Source organism: Ambystoma mexicanum, chromosome 1p, assembly GCF_040938575.1.
Source record: "Ambystoma mexicanum isolate Mex_15411 chromosome 1p, UKY_AmexF1_1, whole genome shotgun sequence".
Taxonomy (NCBI): Eukaryota; Metazoa; Chordata; class Amphibia; order Caudata; family Ambystomatidae; genus Ambystoma; species Ambystoma mexicanum.
Window position 1 is genome coordinate 1,460,120,292 of NC_090921.1, and position 21,266 is coordinate 1,460,141,557.

Genomic DNA, 21,266 nt, shown 5'->3' on the forward strand with positions numbered 1-21,266 from the left:
AGGTTACATGTTACAAATAAACAAGGAATACGGCTGTGGTTACAGTGCTGTAGATTTGTGGTGTCAAATGGTCATAAAGTATGTACAATAGGCTTACAAGAATGCCGAGTTGACAGATTAATAGAACAGAGCACATATACAGAATATACATGAGATCCCAAATGGCAGTAGCGCGAGGTTAAACATCATGAACTTTTATTCGTTGGATCAGGTTGGATCTGAATTGCTGGTAAGGGAGATCTTCCCTTAAATCAGTTGGGAGGGAGTTCCACAGTTGTGCTGCTTTGACAGCGAAGCTGCTCCCGCCAGATTTGGTGAGTTTAAATCTGGGTACTAACAGGAGGTTAGAGTTGGCTTTTCGTAAGGGACGGGAGGCTGTTTGTCTGGTGAATCTGTCTGAGGCATTGCGGGGCTGCATGGTTGAGGCATTTATGGGTGAGGGAAGCTGTTTTGAGGAGGATTTTGTCTTTAGTAGATAGCCAGTGGATCTCCTAAGGTCTGATATGTGGGCATTTTTAGGGAAGTTTAGGGCGGCTCTCTGGGCATTATTTTGCAATGTTTGAATTTTGCAATAATCTAGTTTCGACAGGATTAATGCTCTTGCTAGAATGACACAGTTGTTAGGTGAGAGGAAGGGCTTGGCTGCTCTAACGTTATCCCACTTCTGAAACAAGAGGACTACATGGCAACATTGGATATGAAAGAGGCATACTTTCACGTTTCAATTTTGTCAGTGCACAGGAAATACCGAAGATTCAAGCTGGGAGAGACTCGCTATAAGTTCAAGGTTCTCCCCTTCAGCATAGCCTCAGCGCCAAGAGTATTCACCAAAGTTCTAGCAGTGGTGGCAGTGGGTATCCACAGAAGAATTTGAATGAAAATATAGAGGCAGAAAATGCTGAATGTATTTTTTTGGAATATTTTGACTTTTCCGCATATTAATAGATGGGAGTGGACTAATGGGATATAATAGGGAGGGGGGGATGTTGGATTGGGGTTGTCCACTCCGCATTTCAAGTCGAACATTTTCTGCCATTTTCTGCCTTTTGTATTTTCTATTCAATCTTTTCATGGACAAACGTAGCAGTGCACCTGCACAGACTGTCCATTCCAGTGTACCATTATCTAGCTAATAAGAAAAGACGCACATCGAGCATGTCTACAGAATACCCAGGAGACCATAGGCCTACTTTTCCAATTGAGATTCTCCATCACCGCGAAAAAAATAAAGTATCGTTCCCAGCCAAGTAAAGCAAATTCTTGGGGCTCTTGTTTGGAAAAAGGACGGCCTTGTCTTCCCTTCTGATGAGCGGGTACAAAACATGCTGTTCCAGATCCCTCTGTATGTAGCCAGTCTCCAGATAACCGTTCGAAAGGCCATATGCTTTCTAGATATGATTGCTTCCTGGGTTTATCTGGTACCTCATGCTCTTCTGTGCATGCATCCAACACAAGAGTGGCTCTCGAGCCAATGGTCTCGGGCAAGCCATCAGTGGGACGATCTAGTGGTTGTTGCAAAAGCCCTCATTCTATTACTACATCGATGGACAAGGGAAAACCTTGTGAAGGGCGAAGTCATTCACCACCCCCACAATGGAGGCCACAGACCACAGATGCCACCCTTTCATGGTGGGGAGCACATTTTCTTCACCGCACACCACAAGGCACATGGTCACAATCGGTAGCCAACAAACACATTGACCTGTTGGAATTTCTTTCAGTTTAAAGGTTTAAGTGTTCTCAACAGCTACAGGGCAAAACAGTACTGTAACATGTTTTAAATAAACAAATGGGGGAACACACTATCCAGGGCTGTCCAAACTAGGCCAAAATATATGGAAGTGGGCACTCGAGCACAACATGGTCCTCCTAGCACAACGTGTTCTAGGGGGAACATGATCATCAAGTGGACGTGCTCAGCAGAGACTTTCAACTGCTGGTAGAAAACGAATGGCGCTTGCACACCGACATCTTGCACAGCGTCTTTTCAGACTGGGGACATCCAGAAATCAAACTTTTCACAACTCAAAATGCACAATGCCCAAGCTACGCATCCAGGTATCCCCAGACAAGGTCCAAAGGGAACGATCTCTGGATCAGGTGCTTAGTGAAATTTGCCTACACTTCGCCTCCCCACATCCCTGCCCCCCCCCCCCCCCCAACTCTCATCAACAAGGTAGTTCACAAGATGCACCTGGAACAAGTTAGACTAATACTGATAGCACCAATGTGGGCTTGTCAACCATGAAAATATCACTTTGTCCTCCAGTTCAACTTCTGAGCCCCTACAACATTCCGTCACAGAATCAGGGAGCAACCCTACATCCATGTCCACAAGCTCTAAACATGGCAGTCTGGCTCCTGAAGTCTTAGAGTTTAGCCATCTTAATCTACTGCAAAGATGTATGGACATCCTTAAGGAGGCTTGTAAAACAAATAACAGACGTTATTTCAATTAATGGAAACTCTTTGTCATTTGGTGTACGTCTCGTCACATCAACCCAATTGCTGCCATTTCTGCTTATACCACCTCTCAGAGTAAGATTTCTTGAATGTCCCTGTTAATTAAAGCCTTCATGGACGGGGGGGTCAAAAAACTTCACCCGCAATATCCAATCCAACTTCAATGAGACTTCAATATTCTTACTAGGCCTATGCACCCTCCTTTTGAGCCCATGCATAAAGCAAGTCTTAAATGCCTTACTCTTAAGACTGGTTTTCTAGTGGCTGTTACTTCGATCAGGAGCGTAAATTAACTGCAAGCCCTTTCAGTTACGGGTCCTTTTGTTACCATTCATAAGTACGTAGTGGTTTTATGCACACATCTATGCCTCTCACCAACATTGATTTCTAAATTCCATGTAAATGGATCCATAGAACATCCAACTTTCTTTCAAAATCCTACACATTCAGCTGAGAGATCGCTCCATACACTTGCTGTTCGGAGACGTGTGATGTATTACCTCGGTAAGGCAAGACCACTCGGGAAGACAGATCATTTCTTTGTCTCTGGTGCTGCTGGAAGAGAAGGTGATCCCGTTTCTAAGTCGTCCATCTCTAAATGGATTGTTAAATGTATCCAAATGTGCTACTCTTTCCAAGAGAACTTTGCTCTTCACGCCTAAAGCACACTCCTCTAGGCACAGGGCATACTTTACCTTTTATTGCAAATGTACCTCTAGATGCCATTTGCAAGGCAGGTACCTGGAGCTCTATTTATACATTAACACACACTACTGTTTAGATACACATGCTAAAAATATTCATTGATGGATCAGGCAGTGTTGACGCATCTTTCTACCGCTGTACATTCCAACAACCCACCAACATCCCCTGGTCCTGCTGCATTAGTCTATGCGCATCATGTGATTCTAAGCTGATCCATAAATTAGGGCTAAACCAAGAGTTGAGGTGCACCTGGGGTTTCTCATTACAACAATACGACCAACCTAGCAATAGATAAGGTACCAACTTTTTAAAATTGTGTACAGTTCAACTAGAGCTGTTGGGTCTGGGCTGGTAAGTGTCGATATATAGGTGCTTTATCAGATGCTCCCCCTGCCATCATAATGGTGAAGTGCAAGGCACATGAGTTGCCCATTTCTTATGTTGCTCAAGCAAACTCTCTGGCTGATTAATCCTCCAGAGCCACATCCCTCTCAGGCTCTTTGGCTCCCAGTGATGTCTTTATTTTTGTTTCATTTAACAAGTCCCTGATCGCAACCTAGTCTAGCAGTGTTGCAGGATCTAGCTCCTAAACAAGAGAATGTACACTGGTCTTGCAGAAATCATAAGTTGGGAACCAACACTACGGTGCAGTCCTGAGGACTGCCCTGTAGCGCCAAGATCACTTTTACCATACCAGAAAAATGAGCATGATTGCTTATTTAAAAAGTGCTTGGTTTGCGCCTCATTTTCCCATTGCCGCGCTCCATTCTGGTGCAACCTATTCGATCTGCTTGGCATGCGCATTTGACAGGCTGCCAAGACGTTGCCTTCGACACTTCCAGCCCCTGAAGGTGCTCTTCAGAACTTTGAAATAGACTTTATCTAGCTCCTCGGGTGCCTAGCTCCCCAAGCGCCTATCCTATGAATATTGTCTAGTAGTATTGGTAGCATTGCATGTGTTTTTGGGGTGGGTGAAGGCCTACCCCTATAGAAAGGCAGATGTGATTTCCATAGCAAGCATGTTATTAACGGAATACATTGCCTGATTTGGTTTCCCATTCACAATAGAGACCAGACGACCCATTTGCATGGCCAGGTCATTGGAGGGATCTGAAAAGCACTATCGCCCAGTTGCTATACTCTGCTGATCACCCTAGTCCAGCTGCAGAGTAGAGAAATTGGGACATTAAAATGAGGCGCTCCAAGATTTTCCCAGAGACTGGCCTGAAGTGCCCAAAAGCACTGCCCCATATTCGCTTAATGTCCTGCTTCATATCCGTAACCATGCCAACCTCAAGCATGGGTTGTCACCCCATGAGATTAACAGGGTGCCTATGCTTATGGCCACAGCCCCTCCATGAGCGCCGTGTGAAATTAACTTGCACCCTGACCATGATCGCGTTTTGATCTATTGCAAGTGCTTTGTAAATGGCTGTTGGAACTGTCCATTTCCAGGTGAAGGAGGCTCTGACCAAAGTTGGCGACAGACCCTGCTATTAGCTCAAACTAAGCCACTTGATCGGAACCCGTGTTTAGAAGAGGAAGTCGGCACTTCAAACCAAGTGATGGGAAAGGAGGAGGAGGCGCATGAAGTTAACCACACTCCCACGACTGCAGTGTCGGGTTTCCTTCTTCGTGGATGCATGCCTCCTTGTGTAATTTGTGTCCGCCTGAAACCCAATACCTACAGACTTTCCAGAAACCTTACCGCCACCCACACCTGTTGGCATTGCTGTGCTACCTCGCTCATCGTAACTGAATCCATCTCTTAATCTGAAGCAGCGACCATGACTCCTTTGCCAACTGCTACAGATAGACTCCAGCTCCCAGCACCGGCTGCGACACCAACGGATGCTCCTGCCTCCTCTCTGGTGAATTGATATGTTGCTGAAGAAAGTGACGTCCTGCATACTCCTGCTGCCTGAGGCTCCGAGACCACTGCATTGCAGAGGTACAACCTCTGCCCTTGCTGAAGACAGTAATTTACTTGCATGTTTATGATTTTAGCAAAGACACTGATTGCACTAAACCGCTAACATTCTTGCTGCTAAAATTGTTTGTTGAAAAGGACTGAAGACCTGATTGAAAAACTGCCAAGAGCTTGTGTGCCTACGCCTACTTGCCTAGTGCTTGGGTAGTTTCGGTTGGTTATTGAAGTTCCTGGCGTGGTGTTTGTGCAGCTTCTTTTAGTGCAGACAAATAACAAGATTCCCCACTCAGTTACTTTTGCATCTCGATGACCATTGTTTGTCAGTAGCTGTTATTAGTCGTCATGGTGGGAATGTCTGCTGCCTGTCTACTCCTCGACACTGAAGAACTAGTGATGGTTAGCGATCTGTTGCTGAACTTTATTGTTCATCTGAACAGACAACATGACGTTCCTGCAGCGCTGTGGAATAAGGATTCTTCAGGTGATTTGACCCAAACAGATTTCTGCATCTGATTTGTGTCCATTCTTTAGGACTATTTACAATTAGTACTTGGCTAGGAGGGCGAGGGGGTGTTGAGGCCTGCCAGCCAGTGAGGAGGCTTGTAGCAGGCCCCTTACCAGACGGGGAAAGGCCCCTTACCAAGCCTCCTCGGAGCAGGTAGCTGCCATTTTCCTTCGCCGGGACCTAAGGTAAATTCGCTCCCCCCATCCCCTGTCCCTTCCCCCATAACCCTTTTCCATATATGCAAGGCCCTCCCTACCCAAACCCTATTCACCTGCGCTCCTCTGTTCCTTGCTGGCCCCGGGAACATGACTGTCCCAGGCTCATCTCCGTACTGCGATTAGCTGCAATGGAAAGGGAGAAGGGGCGAAGTGTAGTACCTTCTGCCTGATCCATGGCAGGCATTTACTATTTCTCAAGTCGAGAAACTGTTTCAATGCCGTTTCTCAGCTCAAGAATAAAATGTATTAGGACCCCAGTACGACGTGCTGGGGTAGCAAGTAGAACCCTCTGAGAGGGGGCATTATCGGCCTGTTAATGCACTCGCTTTGCTCATGCTTGTAACTATCGCCACGGGGACATTACCAAACCCCTAATGCCTCAGAGTACATTTATTTTTGCGAGCTTATCTTTAGGGGCTTATGAACTCGGATGATTCATTGGAGTGGATTTGCACCCCTCCCCTTTCCCTAGTAGCTATGTGGAGGGTGTGGTGGGGTCAGATACTCTGGGATTTAGTGCTTTCACAGATTTACTAGTGAATAGAATTTTGATCTAATGCAATCTTTGAAATCCAAAGGCATCAGCTTGCTGCTCTTCCAATTACTAATCCCTTCTATGTGAGAAGGGCACAGGTAGTACATATTTGAACCTACAAATAGGTTAGCAGGTTGATCTTCACTAGTAGTTTTTTCCCTGTTATTTAGAGTTGGCAAGGGGAGAATCTCTTTTCAGTCAGTTGCATGCTTGCTATATTTCTGCTTGTATATTAATGGTAGTGTTATTCATAATGTCACATTTGCATGCATGTCCTTTTGTACTGCATTGTGTGAAGAAAAACAAAACGGAAGGTAAGTAAATTTGTTTAAAATAGTATGCAATATGTGAACAAACCGCAACTCGGTTACCATACCAGTGTTTGCAAAACTGGCACAATCTGATTTTATTTTAAAAAAAAATAATACATATACATCTTTATGTGGCAGGAAAACCAAGGCAATTAGGGTGTGGTTGTCAGACATCCCAATTATTAGTATTGTTTTTTAAAAAGGTCCCTCCACGAACACTTATCAATTCATCCTAAACCCCATCTTATTTAGGATTAGGAATACATTTCATGGTTTATACTCTTTTAAAACTGATTTTGATATTTTTATTTTAGGAAGCTCTAGGAGATGTGGTCTACTGTGGTCTTCCCGAAGTTGGAACAAAATTGAATAAACAGGGTAAGTGTTTAAGGCTTATCTGAAGACCTTTTAATATCCGTACTAGTCACATTTTGTATTAACTACATTATCAGTAGATATTGCTGGCTGCTACTAATAAAAGTATTTACATTGCTAGTTAAAAAACCCTTTTGCATGGCTTTATTGAACTTTACCATTTCTAGGTCTTATTATTTTCAACATTGTTGAGCGACACCAGCATCAAGCAACAAAAGATTAAATTAATAATTTCATGCTGTAGTGCCAATGTATGTACAGTGTACAACTAGCATAAAAGACTCAACAAACGCAAACATGAATAAAGGTAAAATATAATGCAAACATAAATACTGTTGAATCTGCTAAGGCGGTCAAAATGACTTTGGGAGAAAGCCACTTGATTGGGTAGTACAATAACGAATAGGCTTCCACTAAGTAATTTCTGAGCAGAAAAATGTCTTGCGTTAAAGTCCGCTATCGAATGTGTGCAGTAGAAAGACCTTAATGGGCAGCGTGATGAATCTGGAAGCATTCGCTTGTCTTTTCATGGAGTCTTATTTGCTGAATGATCATCTAAGCAAATCCTTTTACTAGATTGGTGCATAAAGATGGTTTGCTGCTTAAAGCGCCCCACAAATTTCTTAACATTCCACTTGTCAGCCTATTTGTAGGTTATGGAGCCACTTTTTACTCTAGTTTATGGAGTGGATCAAATCCAGTTGATTTCCTAGTGCTTCTAACGAGGCAGTTGGAATCTTCAGACTACTCCTAGGACTATTGTGCTAACACCTATGGGGATGCCACCTTGGCAGGACTTACTCATGTTGTGCGAGATGTTGAATTGTAAGTGTCTGCCCTTTGATACAAAGCCACCACTACCTACCTATACTAATAGGTCTGTCCATTAATTCGTATTCTGGTAACGTTTTCTGAACCTCATTGTTAAACGCAAACGCCCCTGGTTTCTGCTGTCTCATGTCATATTCATGAACTGGCACCCCTGAGGCAAAAGCTCTTACAGTTTGCAGTACAAATGTTTCTTTACTCAAAACGTCCAGGGCTGTGGAACGCTATGCAAGACATTTCTCAAGATCACCATTACTTCAACAACGTGGGACTTCAGTGCTGAAACGAATACTCTTGCAAACATGATCCAAGATACAGCATCTCTTAATGCTACTTCTGGATGAGATTTGTGTACAAAAGTAATGGTGAAAGGCAGTCACGTTCCAGGAAAGGGTGGCGAGGATGGCATGGTGGAGGCACTGTGATTTGATGTCCCTTTAAAAAAGAATTTAGGAATCGCTCTAGAACCTTCCCCCAAATGTTTTGGTCACTGTATGCATCCGGATTTGGCTAACTAAATTGTTGCCTGGTTGTGAGGTGCGCAACTTTTATGTAACATGTAATGTTGAAGTTCAAACCTTACTGTGTTGCTGTTGGCCTCACCTTTTTTGCTCGACTCCGGTCATCGTTCAAGGTAGAAGACTGCAGGTGCGTTATAGTTCTCAGCATATCAGTTAATATAGTTGCATATTAGCTAATATATAGCAGCAATTAGTTTATGGTTTCATTATGCTTTTCGTGAAAGGTGTGTTTTAAACTTAAAATACTACTCTCTGCTTTATTGATTTGAAGAGTTGTATTTTGTTTCCTAATGTCGTGCATGTTCCCATTTGTCCCATTTTTATACTGATTCTCTATATTTGGCTTCTAGAACTATCTACTCGGACTGCTGTGTTTTTGCAATACTCTTCCTTACCTTACTGAGCAGGGGAAATGTATCAGGTTAAAGTTGCAAGCTTGACAAGCAAGGCAAAATGTCGTTAATGCCTAATTGCTTCATCTTGTTACCCAATTCACATCATACAACATTACTGCGCAAAACACGGAGTGATCCAGGATTGGTCTCCAGGAATGAAAGTTTCTTTTCATGATAAGTTTGGCTGATGCCTTTTTTTCTTTTTTTCCTACCACCTGTTGAAAATAAAATAAGAATGTGTTCTGGTTTTCATTAGGTGCTGTTGCTTATGTGATGGTTCCACTCATCTTCATAATAATATATGAATTGTATCTTGTAAGATCAAGCCTACATTAAACGATGCATGTTTGCTGACCATAATTAAATCTCCTGCAACTATCTGTCATTAAATGCATTTCTTTCTTAAATGCAGTCTTTATCTGTCATTTAAATAGGTGAACAGTCTTGTCCTGTTATCGGGTGAGTTTAGCCCCCTTGCTTTCCACACATAGCTCCCAAACTATGGAATGCCCTACCCAACGCACTCGGAGCTGATCCCTTCTTAACCACCTTTCGTAAAACCCTAAAAACTTCCCTGTTCCACTAGCTCCTTCTGTTTCCTTACCGACATAGCCTCCCTTCTCCACCCACTCCGTCACTCCCTCCCTCTATGGCTTGCTCCTTCCTCTCCCGCACAGTATATCATGTAACTACGTTTTTCTGCTTCCATGTAACCACTAAGCTTTTGTATCCTATGTAACCAGCAAGTATCTCTAACGGCGCCACAATGCCGAAGGGCTGATTTTATAAATGCTAATAAATAAGAGTCCTGATTTTAACTTGCTTGTCATATCTCTTCAGCAGGACTGCTGGTGACCATGCCCCCCTTGATCAGGGGGGGTTTCAGGAATCGGACAGACAGCAGCCTTCGGGCATACCTCAAAGGGCTGAAAGGGTCGATGTCTGGGGCTTCAGTATGGAAGTTCATGAATGGAATCCATACTGGAGTTTCCCATTTTTTATTTTTAAATGTGTTATTGCGCATAGAAAGATAATGCAGTAATACAGATTAACGTGCGAGGATAAGATAGACCGGATTATACATTCAAGTCTGTCTATATAGTACAGCAAGTTTGCAAAACAAAACTGAAAAACAAACTTTCCATACATAAACAGGGCCTGCTTACAAGGAAAAAATCTGGCTGCGAAATTCACCAAGGGGTGCACTGGCATGGGCGTCACAAGGTGGGCAACCGTGGGGGCCAGTATCCAGACATAGGTAGGGACCAGGAAAATGTGGAACAATGTTACCTGAAATTAAGCTAAATTGTTGAAGAGCGACTGAGGGGTTCATGGTGGTTTATAGTCGGAAGGGTGGAACATAGTTGAGACTAATGATATCCAGGCTTGTAAAAGTGACGTGAGACTATCACCATGAGAGTGTAACGATGCAGCCCATGCTCTCATTTCAGCCTCACTCCAAGTATTAAAATAACAAAGACATAATTTAAATTGAGGGCCCTTCAGAGATTTCCAGGACATGGCGATTCGCCTCTTTGCAAGTAAACATGCCAAGTCCATGAATTTGTTGACATGTTTGAGTTTGCCCCGTCTAGCATATGTGCCCAGTAGGCACTCATTCGGGGTCAGGTCATATCTAGTAATATCCAGCCACCTTGCACGCTTGTTCAATTTGGGCCCAAAAAATCTGTGTTTTAACACACTTCCAGAACATGTGGATAAGGTCTGCGTTGTTTTGGTTGCAGAATTTGGCTACTCTGCTGGGGGTCATATAAATACTGTAAAGAACATTGATCTGTAACAATCTAAACCTAGTGTTCCGGGTTACATTTCTAGGGAAACCTAGCACACAGTCCCATTCCAAATCTGGGATTCCAGCGCCCACATCCGCTTCCCAACGTTATTTCAGGTTGGGGTTTTTTAATGCTAGAGCCCCCCCAACAGACAGGCCTCCAGCTGTCTTTGAGCATGTAGACTAGGGACAAGAGTGGTGATTGTTCTGGCTCCTCGGGTCACCCGCTCAATCTATGCCTAGCAACCCCCCCCCTCACCTTCATGTATCTCAGAAATGGACCCTTGGGCAGGCCAGACTGTCGTTTCAGATTTTCCTGGTGTCTAAAACTCCCATTGTTATATTGGTCCCCCCAGTATATAGGCCAATTACCTCCCAGCGCCTAGCCTGAACCAGGTCTTCTCTGTTCGCACATATGTCAGCCACTATTGGAACATTAGGAGAATAGGGGTGGTCCACCTTAAGTAACCCCAGAGGTTCTAGACCAAATTTGTCTACCTAGCATGACGAGCAGAGGCAGGGAGTTCATGCAGCCTTCCGAAGCCATAATATTTCTTTAAGGCTAGCCGGTGACACCAAGTGTTGGAGCAATGTTGTTTCCACCATGGGAGCATCAGGAAGCCACTTTAACACAAAGAAATTGGGCGGCTAAATGGTAAAGCTTGAGTCTCGGCAGCTGCGCCCCTCTGTCTTTATAAGGAAGGCTCAACACTGCAAGGGACATTTTGCGGTGACCCGAACCCCAAAGGAAGTCTCCAATGAGTGTGGAGAGCAGAAAAAGGCCTCCCCTATATAGAAGTGAACGTTAGTGAAGTTGTAAAGAAACCTGTGGGGAGGACAATCATTTTGACAATGGCGATTCACCCATGAGTGACAACTGCAACCAAGACCAAAAGGCCATGGATCTCGAGGCCATCCACCACACAGAGCGTGATGTGTCTGCCTGATTTGGATTCCCAGGTATCTAAAGGATTGCATTTTCCAGGTGTGGCCCAGGTCAGGTAAATTGGCCATGTTTTCTTCCCGGAGGCCACCCAAAAGGGAAAAGGAAGGATTTCCTCCTATTAAAAGAAATCGCAGATAATATTGCGAATCTATCCACGTCTAGGGCCATGGGCAGGTTGTGTTGTGGTTCACACAGGTAGAGCAGAACATTGTCTGTGTAAAGTGATTAGGTGACTGGATCCCCCGATCTTAATGCCTGCTTCAAAGTATTCCTGGCGCAGGAATGCTGCCAGGGGTTCCATGGATAATATATATAACAGGGGTGCCGACCTGACAGGTGCCCCGACCTATATTCCAAGCTCCAGAAATCTGTCGCCCATACTTCACTCGAGCTGTTGGTGAAGTATATAACACCACCACCCATCTGACCAAGCCCTTTCCAAGCCCAAACCTCACCAGTGACGTCTTTGAAGGTCTCTGTACTTTCCATGGCATACTGGCATATGGAACATTTGCCGCATTTCCTGAAACCCATATACGGTAGTTGTAGCCACATAGTGGTGTCCTCCTTTTGTACTTCTGGGAGTAATGATGGACATAAGCTGGTTTTGAGTGTTCTTTCTCTTCTGTAAATTACAGATGGGTAGTCTTTAATGAACCTGGAAATATGTGGACCTAATTTAAGCAGGTACCAACTCTTTTTGAGAATTGTCCTGATCAAATTATTGTTAGCTCAATAGGTAGTGATAAATTTGACTTTGTCCTCCTGTTTGTGCTCCTTGATTTTTTTGTATCAAGATGTGTTCTTGTTGTCTGTTGTGCTCCGTTTCGTGCTGCTTGGATACATTTGTTGGAGTAACCTCTGGTTTTGAACCGCAAGGATAGTAAATCACCACCCTGAATCTGTGTTTCTCCATTTTATTGTTTTTTGCTTTACTGTGTGCATTTGATCGCAAGGGGATAATGGACCCATGTATTTTCGTTTTGCTTATAACCATTTTTATTTTTTTTCTCCTGCTTTGTTGACTTTCTATATGCTACATTCTGTCATTTAAATATTTTTTTTGTGACGGATAAATTAGACATGCCCTTATTTGAAAAAGGCACAGAGAAGTGCCGAAACACACAGTGCCACTATTAAAGAATTGTGGAACATTTTAATCGAGTCTCAACTCATTTGGCAATTGACCTAGAATTAATTCACAACTTAACCTTCTGTGGCCCAGCAAGTGGTGTGGAAGATGCATCTTTTTCTCTTTTTTCTAACGGAGTAGAGGAACTCTGTCTCCGTTGTCTCCCACACTAATGCAACCCCTTTTCAAATTGAACACGAATCAGGTCGCGGAGCTACCGAAGTTGATATCCCAAAAAAGTTCCTCATTTTGAGATTGATTTGCGTATGACTTTATCCCAGGTGTTCCCATCGTAACACCCACAGCGCACACCAGTCAGGCCAAACAAACACCCTTCTGAGCCAAAATGAATGGATTAAACAAAAACATAACATTAACAACACAACCGTAAAGCATTGCCCAACAAAGCCACTTTGTTCAGGCATACAGGTACCACAGGGGCCTGGAGGGGCCATTGTGTACCAGACTGGGGGTGGGAGGGATCGGCATCAGGCTGCATCCCACTAACCATTATGAGCAGGTGGGTAAGACCAAAGGTGAGTAACTGGGTTTCACCCCCACTGAACAAAAGCAGGACATTAACAGCGTGGGATTAGACTTTATACTTTTGGTTTGGGGAAACCAGTAAATCAAATACCAGGAGTGGAGAGTTTGCCCTCTGGGCAATTTAAGAGCCATGTGTGAGCTCGCTGATGGCTCCCCACTTCATACAATTCCCCACAACAGTATGGGAAGTGCAACCGCTCCGGGATAAAAGTGGTGAAGCGAAGTTTGCAAGCCACTCATTTCTTAAAGTGTCTTGAGTTGTTCTTATTGGACAGGTTGTTGTGTAGCCGCTTCAGGGCTGTCTAGAAAATGCAATTTTCCATTGTAGAGGATCTTCAGCCTGGCAGGGTACAGAAGCATGTATTTGAGCCCTAGTTCCCGGAGTCTTGCCTTAGGCACAAATGTTTCTGGCCCTTTGTACTGCAGGGGTGTAGTCTGGGTAGATGGCAATTTTTGAATTGTCCCTTAGCATCTCGCCACCCTCCATAGAGGGACATAAAATGTCCACCTGGTCATGTAAATTAAGGATCCTGGCGATCACGGGTCTAGGGAGGGATCCTGGGGAGGCCTCTTCTGGAGGGATCGATGAGCTCTCTCGACTGCAAAACCCTGCGACAATTTGCCTAGGGTAAACTCTTGTAGTAGATTTTGATGTAAGAGGTAGTCTGGCCCCTCTGAGCCCTCGGACAGACAAAGCACGCGTATATTCCTACGTGATCTGCCCTCAGCATCTTCAGCACGCATTTCCAGCGTGGCATTCCTTTTTTCCAGTTCCTCAACTCTTCCCCTTCAAATCTTTGGCGGTGGCCACACTGTCTTTTAATATCGATTCTGCACTAGTGACCCTCTCGGATAACTGCCTAACCTTCTTTCTAAAGAGGTTCGCAGAGCGGCAATTGCAACTAGGACTTTATTTTCCTGAGGGTCTTAACTAGGAGCCTGAGGCGTCGGTTGCTCAGCACCTTCGATCTGGGGGGGGCACCAGTGTGCTTGCCCTGACCAGCAAACTAATCCATGATGGTGGCTTTCCCCTTTTTTTTTAATCTTTTTTTTTTCATTTTATTTTTTTTGTAGGCGACATATCGGGAGATTAGTAATGGGGCCGGCGTGGGAAGTGTACTGTTGCACAACATTGGCAACTGCCCAGTTCCAGGAGGTAATAAACTGCAATGAACCGCGCCCATGGGATCTGGTGGCGTGACCACTACTGTAAAGGTGGCCCCTTTCTGGTCCGGCAATTATTAGCAGTGAAGCTTCTGAGTGGGAGTATTCAAACTAGAGAAAGAAGGGAGCCAAGCCGGCGTAGTAGGGAGCTTCTGTTGGCCAATGCTGTACAAAGTGAGGAAACTGGTGCGTTTGGCTGATCCACCGCCGACACAAACACTGTCAGCCCGCTGGGGGATACCAAAATGAGGGACTGCTTACACAGCATCCCACTTGCCAGGTGGGAAGGCAGTGTCCACGTAGCCTGGTGCAGGTGCTGGGGCAACTTTTGGGCTGGTGTTACCGAGCTAATTGAAAGTATCAAGAGTGCGAGAGTCGCAAACTCCAGCTGGAGAACTGGCTAGAGTACCTTAGGCATTGGAGGTGGATGTGGCCGGTGCACTGTGCCAGTAAGGACATAACTTGTGGAGCGACGTCTGGTGCTGTCTCAACGGTTCCCTGTCCTGGTGTGGGAGTCGGGGCTCGGGTCAAGCGGCAAGAAGGAACAAGACCGCTCCAGATATGATACGCTGAGGTCAGAATGCAAGATCCAGCCCGTACATTCCACTGCACATGCGAGCAGGCACCCAGCTTTGGTAGATCGTCCCGCTGGCGCTGGGTGAATGTGTGGCCAGCAGGACGCGGGGAAGAGTGCGGTCCTGTGTGCGTGGTGGGGACTGGTCCCAACAGTGATCTCCTGGGCTAGTTGCAGTGTGTCTCAGCGGTTGCCAACTTGAAGCGCATCGGGTTTGAAATTCGACACCCCTTTTTTCCGATTTGCCGGCTCCGTTCCCATTGTGACAAGGCTAATTAGGTAGGCGCTGGCTTCACCTTCAAAAAGGTGCCGTTTTTGTATAAGATTAAGCAATAAAAATAGCTGCTAAAAGGATCGGGACAGGATCCCAGTGGGAGCTCCAAGCAGATGCAGCCTTAGTGAATGAGATCAGGCCACTCCTCCCTTCCTGAGCGTTTCCCATAACCATACGCCGTCAGTTAGCTCTATCCAGCCACCAATTGTCATAAAAAAAATCCCTCTCTGGGTCTGTTGAGCAGCCATGAGGAATGGTTGCCTAGCTTGTGAGCTCCACACCACGGCACTGACATTTGTTAAGGAGGCAGTGGTATTCGTGCTTGAATCTCGTTACAAATACATATTAAGACTAATAAGGATCTGGGGCAGATCCGACCTGTTGCACGAGTCCCTAGCAGCCCGAGACACTGTTACCACCACCAGCTGCGTGTTGCGGGTGTGATAAATGGAAGACGCACGCATGCCGCCATGTAATCTCTAGGATCCCACGCTGAATACACAGTTGACACGGACCTTGCAGCTGCACCCTACTGCTGAGGATTAGCGTCTGGACTCCAGCCTCTCAGCCGGGACACATTCTCTCTCTCTGGCCCTTAACCCTCGACCTGAGGGAGCGGAGCAGGCCTGCTAGCCCCTCCTTCAGACCTTGGCGGCGTGGCCCTGGAGTGAGGGACGCGCTGCTGAGTTCTTGTCGATGTAACATCCTCAAGCTGAAGGAACCCAGCCTTCCAGTGGCTTGCCCGGGCCGCGATCAAGCAGGCAATTAGGTCGTAGCAAGTCCACAGAAGTACTGTCAGAGGTGAGGAAATCCTCTCCCCTCCCCAGCCATACTACGTTTATCCTTGGCCTGTCTGACATCCGTATCCGGGCCTCTGGATCCCTGGTCTCCCAGTAGCTGCACTAACACTGAGACGGAAGCTTCTGTGGCTGGGGGGCCCATGGCTGACTTCCTCCCTCCCTGAACACCTACCCCCCACTGCACCACAGGAATAACTGCTGGATAGGCCCTCACACCCCCCAATGTTAAGGAACTTCTCAGGCCCTCAAGACTGGTGAACTTGCCCCAGCCCGGTGTGCCCACATAAGGGAGGCGATCAACCCATACCCCACCCGCTCATGTGGTCTTGGGGTAGAATCCGTAATCCTGTGGTACCAGATCTCCGCTTCCCGATAGTTGGAGCGTTGTGCACGCTGGTTGCCCTCTGTGCACCACACCTTCCCCCCCCCCCCCGACGAGTATGCCTAGGCCATTTTGAGTGAAGTCGAAAAGTGCAGCTAGAGCGAGCCAAGTTGCAAACCAGCTGGTGGTCATTGGCCCTGCTGCCCTGGAGACGCCCCCTCGGCCAACTGCTTATTGGATTGTTCCCTTCTAGTAAGAGTATAGTACTTGTCTACCTCATCCTACTGTCCGACCTGGGACCTGTCTATACTTGCTGCTGGAACCCTGGGCAATCTGCAGGTCAAGCTCAGTTGGAACCAGACATACAGGCCCCTGATGCCTCACCTGCACCTGATCTGACAAGCATGATCGAAGCAATTGCAAAAGGGTTTGTAGCCGTGCATGAGAAGCTTGATGACAGAACAGCCAACGTGGAATCCATGCGATCGCAATTGGCCCATGAGGGAGCTTGGATCACCGAGGCGGAAACCAGAATGAGGGGCCACCGAAGACACCCTGCATGTGCTTCAGGACACTGTCTACTCTCACTAAAGACATGAAATGCATCAAAAACAAATGTGGCGATCTCGAGTCCTGCCCTCGAGGGAACAGTATCCAAATAGTCTGGGTCCCTGAGGACGCCCTCACCAGAAACTTGGAACTGGCGGTTGAAAACCTGCTCTAAAATCTCTTGGGGCACCCAGAACGTACATGGCAGTCATTGCCAATTTACCCAAGCGCAAAGCTCCAGACCCAGATGGCCTCACCTCAAAGTTCTACCAGGAATATGCAGCTGCAGTGGCCCCACTTCTCCTTAGTGTATGGGAGGAATCTCTTTGTGATTCGCTGCTGCCAGAGTCGCTTCTAGAAGCTGTGATCACAGTACTCCTTAAACCATACAAGCCTAGCAACTAATACAGCTCCTATAGGCCTTTGTCCGTCATGAATTGTGATGACAAAATCGATGTCAAGGTCCTAGCCAACCGCCTACTCCACTTGATTCCACACCTGGTCCATCCAGATGAAGCCGCATTCATCCCCGGTAGATCCACATCGCTAAATGTTAGACGGCTATTCAATGTTATGGCCAGGATAGACCTAAGGCTATGGCAGTAGCTATCGACGCTCAAAAAGCCTTCAATATGGTGACACTGGAAAAGATGGGGATAGGCTCGACCATGTTACGTTATATTAAATTATTGTATACACAACCACTGGCCGGAGTGCTAGTTAATTCTTGCATATATGAGCAGTTTCAGTTGGGAAGAGGCACCCGGCAGGGTTGCCCCCTTTCCCCTATCCTTTCAACGGTAGCCATCAAGCCCATGACGGATTTTATCAGAGAATGCCACGGACGACGCATGGTCCTTTTTGGCTGGCCCTCCGGATGTGATGCTATACGTCGGAGACCCACACATTAACCTGGATCTCATTCTACTGGACATCAAATGAATTAGTGCATGCTCTGGTTTCACGATAAATGTTTTAAATCTGAAATATTGCCACTTACAGATAATATCCACGAGTGCCGGGGTACCTTACCTCTGTGATGGTCTCCTGACCACATCAAATATATGGGGGTGATGGTGTCTAGAACACGCACCTCTTTACTTCATGACAATTATGACACGGTTAGATCTCATGTGGAAAACTGATTCATTAGATGGAAATCTCTAATGCGGCCAAACTCTCCAATTAAAATGACGCTACTACCCAATTTGCTATACATGTTTGTTAATGTTCTGATATGGCCTGGGAAACCCTACTTCGTCAAGTTGCATGCTCTCCTCACACAATTCCTGTGGCATTTTGGAGTGGTCCAAAAAAATGGGTGCAGTTGACTTTCCCATATGAGAATGGCGGATTCTTAGCGCCTCACCTAGAACTATACTAGATAGCGTCCCAAGGACAATTCGCTTCTTTTTGGTACATTATGGAGCAACCCCCTCCCCATGTCAAGTTAGAAACACTTGCAGAAGGATGCAATGACCTCAAGGCATTACTACTTGACCGACCAATATAAAGACTGCCCATGTGACCCAGTTGCCTCCACGCTGAGAGCATGGCAGTCAGCATTCGCCCTTACATGGTCCGATCACCCATACTACCGTTGGCTCCCACTGTGGAAGTGTTCTGAGCTAAGACCATTGTGGGAGGGATTGGGGTATAAAGCATTAGCGGACCTGTTTCCAGATGGGAAATTCATTAACCTGCTACTTGGAGGGGAGCGGCTCCAATACTACAGGATCTGCTCGGCGGTTTCGACTAGATGTGCGCAGTACCTCTGCGAACCTTCTGAGACACCCATACTGGCGTACATGGCCAACTCTGGAGACTGTAGACACATCCTCCTTAATGTTTATAAAATTATGCTGGACAAGTTTGTTCACCCCTCTTCATGACCGCGTGCCCGTTGGTCCGAAGAACTGTGTATTGATCTCACTGATGTCCAATGGCTACACATGTGCACTCATACTAGGAAGGTATCCCTAAATTTTAGGCTTAAGTTCATGCAATTTAAAATTCTAAATAGATTATGCTATGTTCCAACCCACGGAACATTGTTGCCCCAGGTGCCATCATGCACCGGCAGACCACCTACACATGTTCTGGGAGTGCCCACAGTTAGAGTTTTGGTCTAACATTTTAGACACCATATCTGATGTGGTGAGCTCCCCACTAGATCAGAATCCTCTTGGGGCACTGTTTGGTATACGGCCTGATATTCAGTGTAAGACGCAGTGCATATTAAGTATGAGTTGCATAATTGCCAAAAGAAACATCCTGCTGAAATGGAAAAATAAAAGCAAACCAACAGAGAATGGGCTCGAGGAAATGAGCATCAATACATGAACACCCTACCCAACACTGCTAGACCCCGCAATATCTGGGAAGAATACTGCTCTTATTTGGCTCGAAATGCATCCACAGATTAGGACGAGAATAAACTAATGTATTAACTGATGATATAAGTTTGGTCTTTGATAACTCTAATGCTGTGGACAATCTAGTGCAAGATGCTACTGTAACTATATGTACATCGTCTGTATGATATCATAACTCTGTTGTACTCTCTAAATTGCCAATAAAAATATAAGGTTTATAAAAAATAAAAAAAATGTATATCCTCCTCTCCTGCACCCCCTCATGCACCCATGGGCAGTTTAGAATGTTTCATTAGAAAACTTGTTGCATGTGGGGATGCTGAAGTGGGCCTGAACCTATGCAGCATCGGAACAAATCATTTTCAAGCGGGCAAACTTTCTAAATCTTTCCACATTTAAATATAATAGCCTCCTCTCATAATTGTAAGTGAATAATGCATACATTTAGCTGATCAGCTTGCATTTTCCTATTCCTTTCTCCACATATGTTAAACACGTGCACAGTCCCTTCTACTCGTAACTGCGACAAACCCTCCCAGGTGCTTCACCTCAGAGGATGTTGCAGTACATTTTTATTTTCTCTTGTTTTTTCATTTAATTCTGTCTTGGAACTGCAGCCATAATCTCAGCAAATGTTTAAATCGCCCTCTTTGGTACCAATCCCTAACACCCTTGAAGCATGTGCAGATTACTTTGCAACACTACTTCTGCACAGGTTGCATACCCTCTCCAGACTTTTTTTGTGAACTTAACACGGGGTTTACATTTATACCTGCAGTTGTCAAAATGTTCTCCTTGGTGGTATAAGAATGACATTTAATCGCTATAATCTGAGTCTGTGCTTGGGCTCTTCCGGCCCACACAATGTGCCTTTTTAATATCACTACTAAGAGTCTCATCCAACTGCAATAAAGTGGTGAACAGATACCTCCGTACCTTCTTTTAGGAATTTCACCCAGAGATTTCTCCTACGAAAATGGTTCTTCAAATTGCCACACTTGTCCCTGAGGTGATATGGACTTGAGTATATTAATATTGCTTTGTAACTTTGGTTAATTATTGCTTTGATCTGCGGTACTCTCCTCATTCGGATCCACACTTTTGCAAAGAAATTCTTTGCGTGTCTCATTGAGGACTGTCCTCCGGTTCTCCTTCAGGAATGACATCTCTTGTTTAATATTATACCATATTTTGCCAAGCCATATTGTTGGATGCTTTTTTGTGAATGACCCATAATGTTTACTGTAGATGTCTCCATCAGGATTGCCTACCCAACATCTTTGTTGCTTTTTCAACTGTCGGGCCTGCCTACAGTGGTGTGGTAGGGGTATCCGTGGAGGATAGGAAGATGTCTAGCGAGCCTTTCTACACCCTTGGTCATTGATATGCTTTTACTGCTGAGTGTTCTCAGGTGGCTCGGCTCCATAGATATGAGCTTCCAAGTACAGTGTTAGAAGTATAGTGTTAGTTTATCTAGCTGAACATGCCCATTTTTTGTCCAAAGTTATCTTGCATATGTTATTCTGAACTCACTTCATGGCCTCGTTGGGAGCTTAGCCACAGCTTGGACCTCTGCTCAGAATTAATTGCTAGGTTTGAGGATTCCCCAATGCTCTCTGCATCATCCACCCTGGCCCATACTTACCGTAGCCATTCCTTGCTCAGGCACATAGACTGCGTAGAAGCCAGTAGTTACCAATTTGGTAGTTTGCCAATGCATGATGTCTCGCCAACCATGGGAAATGCATGCAAAGTTCATATTGCTGCTGTGTACCTTTCTTCCAAGGAGTTTCACTTTTACACTCTACCGCTGTGTAGTCTAGTCTCTCGCCCCTGCCAGCGCAGCCCTCTTGCATCATCCAAAGTGTCAGAGTTAAGACTACCATGTCACTAGACACTGGTATAGATAGAGTGGTTTCATGTCAGTGTTCCTAGTTACCAAACCACTTCTATGACAATCCTTCTGGACTCTTTGTGTGTCCAGTCCACTCGTCTAAGTCTACAGG

The 21,266-nt window shown here is 45.5% G+C and overlaps 1 protein-coding gene across 1 annotated transcript in view; it reads left to right on the forward strand.

Moving 5' to 3' along the window:
• The window catches only part of GCSH (glycine cleavage system protein H), a 151,554-nt gene that overhangs the window by 73,101 nt on the left and 57,187 nt on the right, over nt 1-21,266 (forward strand). Inside the window, exon 3 of the mRNA XM_069607105.1 lies at nt 6,982-7,045. Coding sequence (XP_069463206.1) covers nt 6,982-7,045 — 64 coding nt within the window. The remainder of the gene's footprint in view (nt 1-6,981; nt 7,046-21,266) is intronic.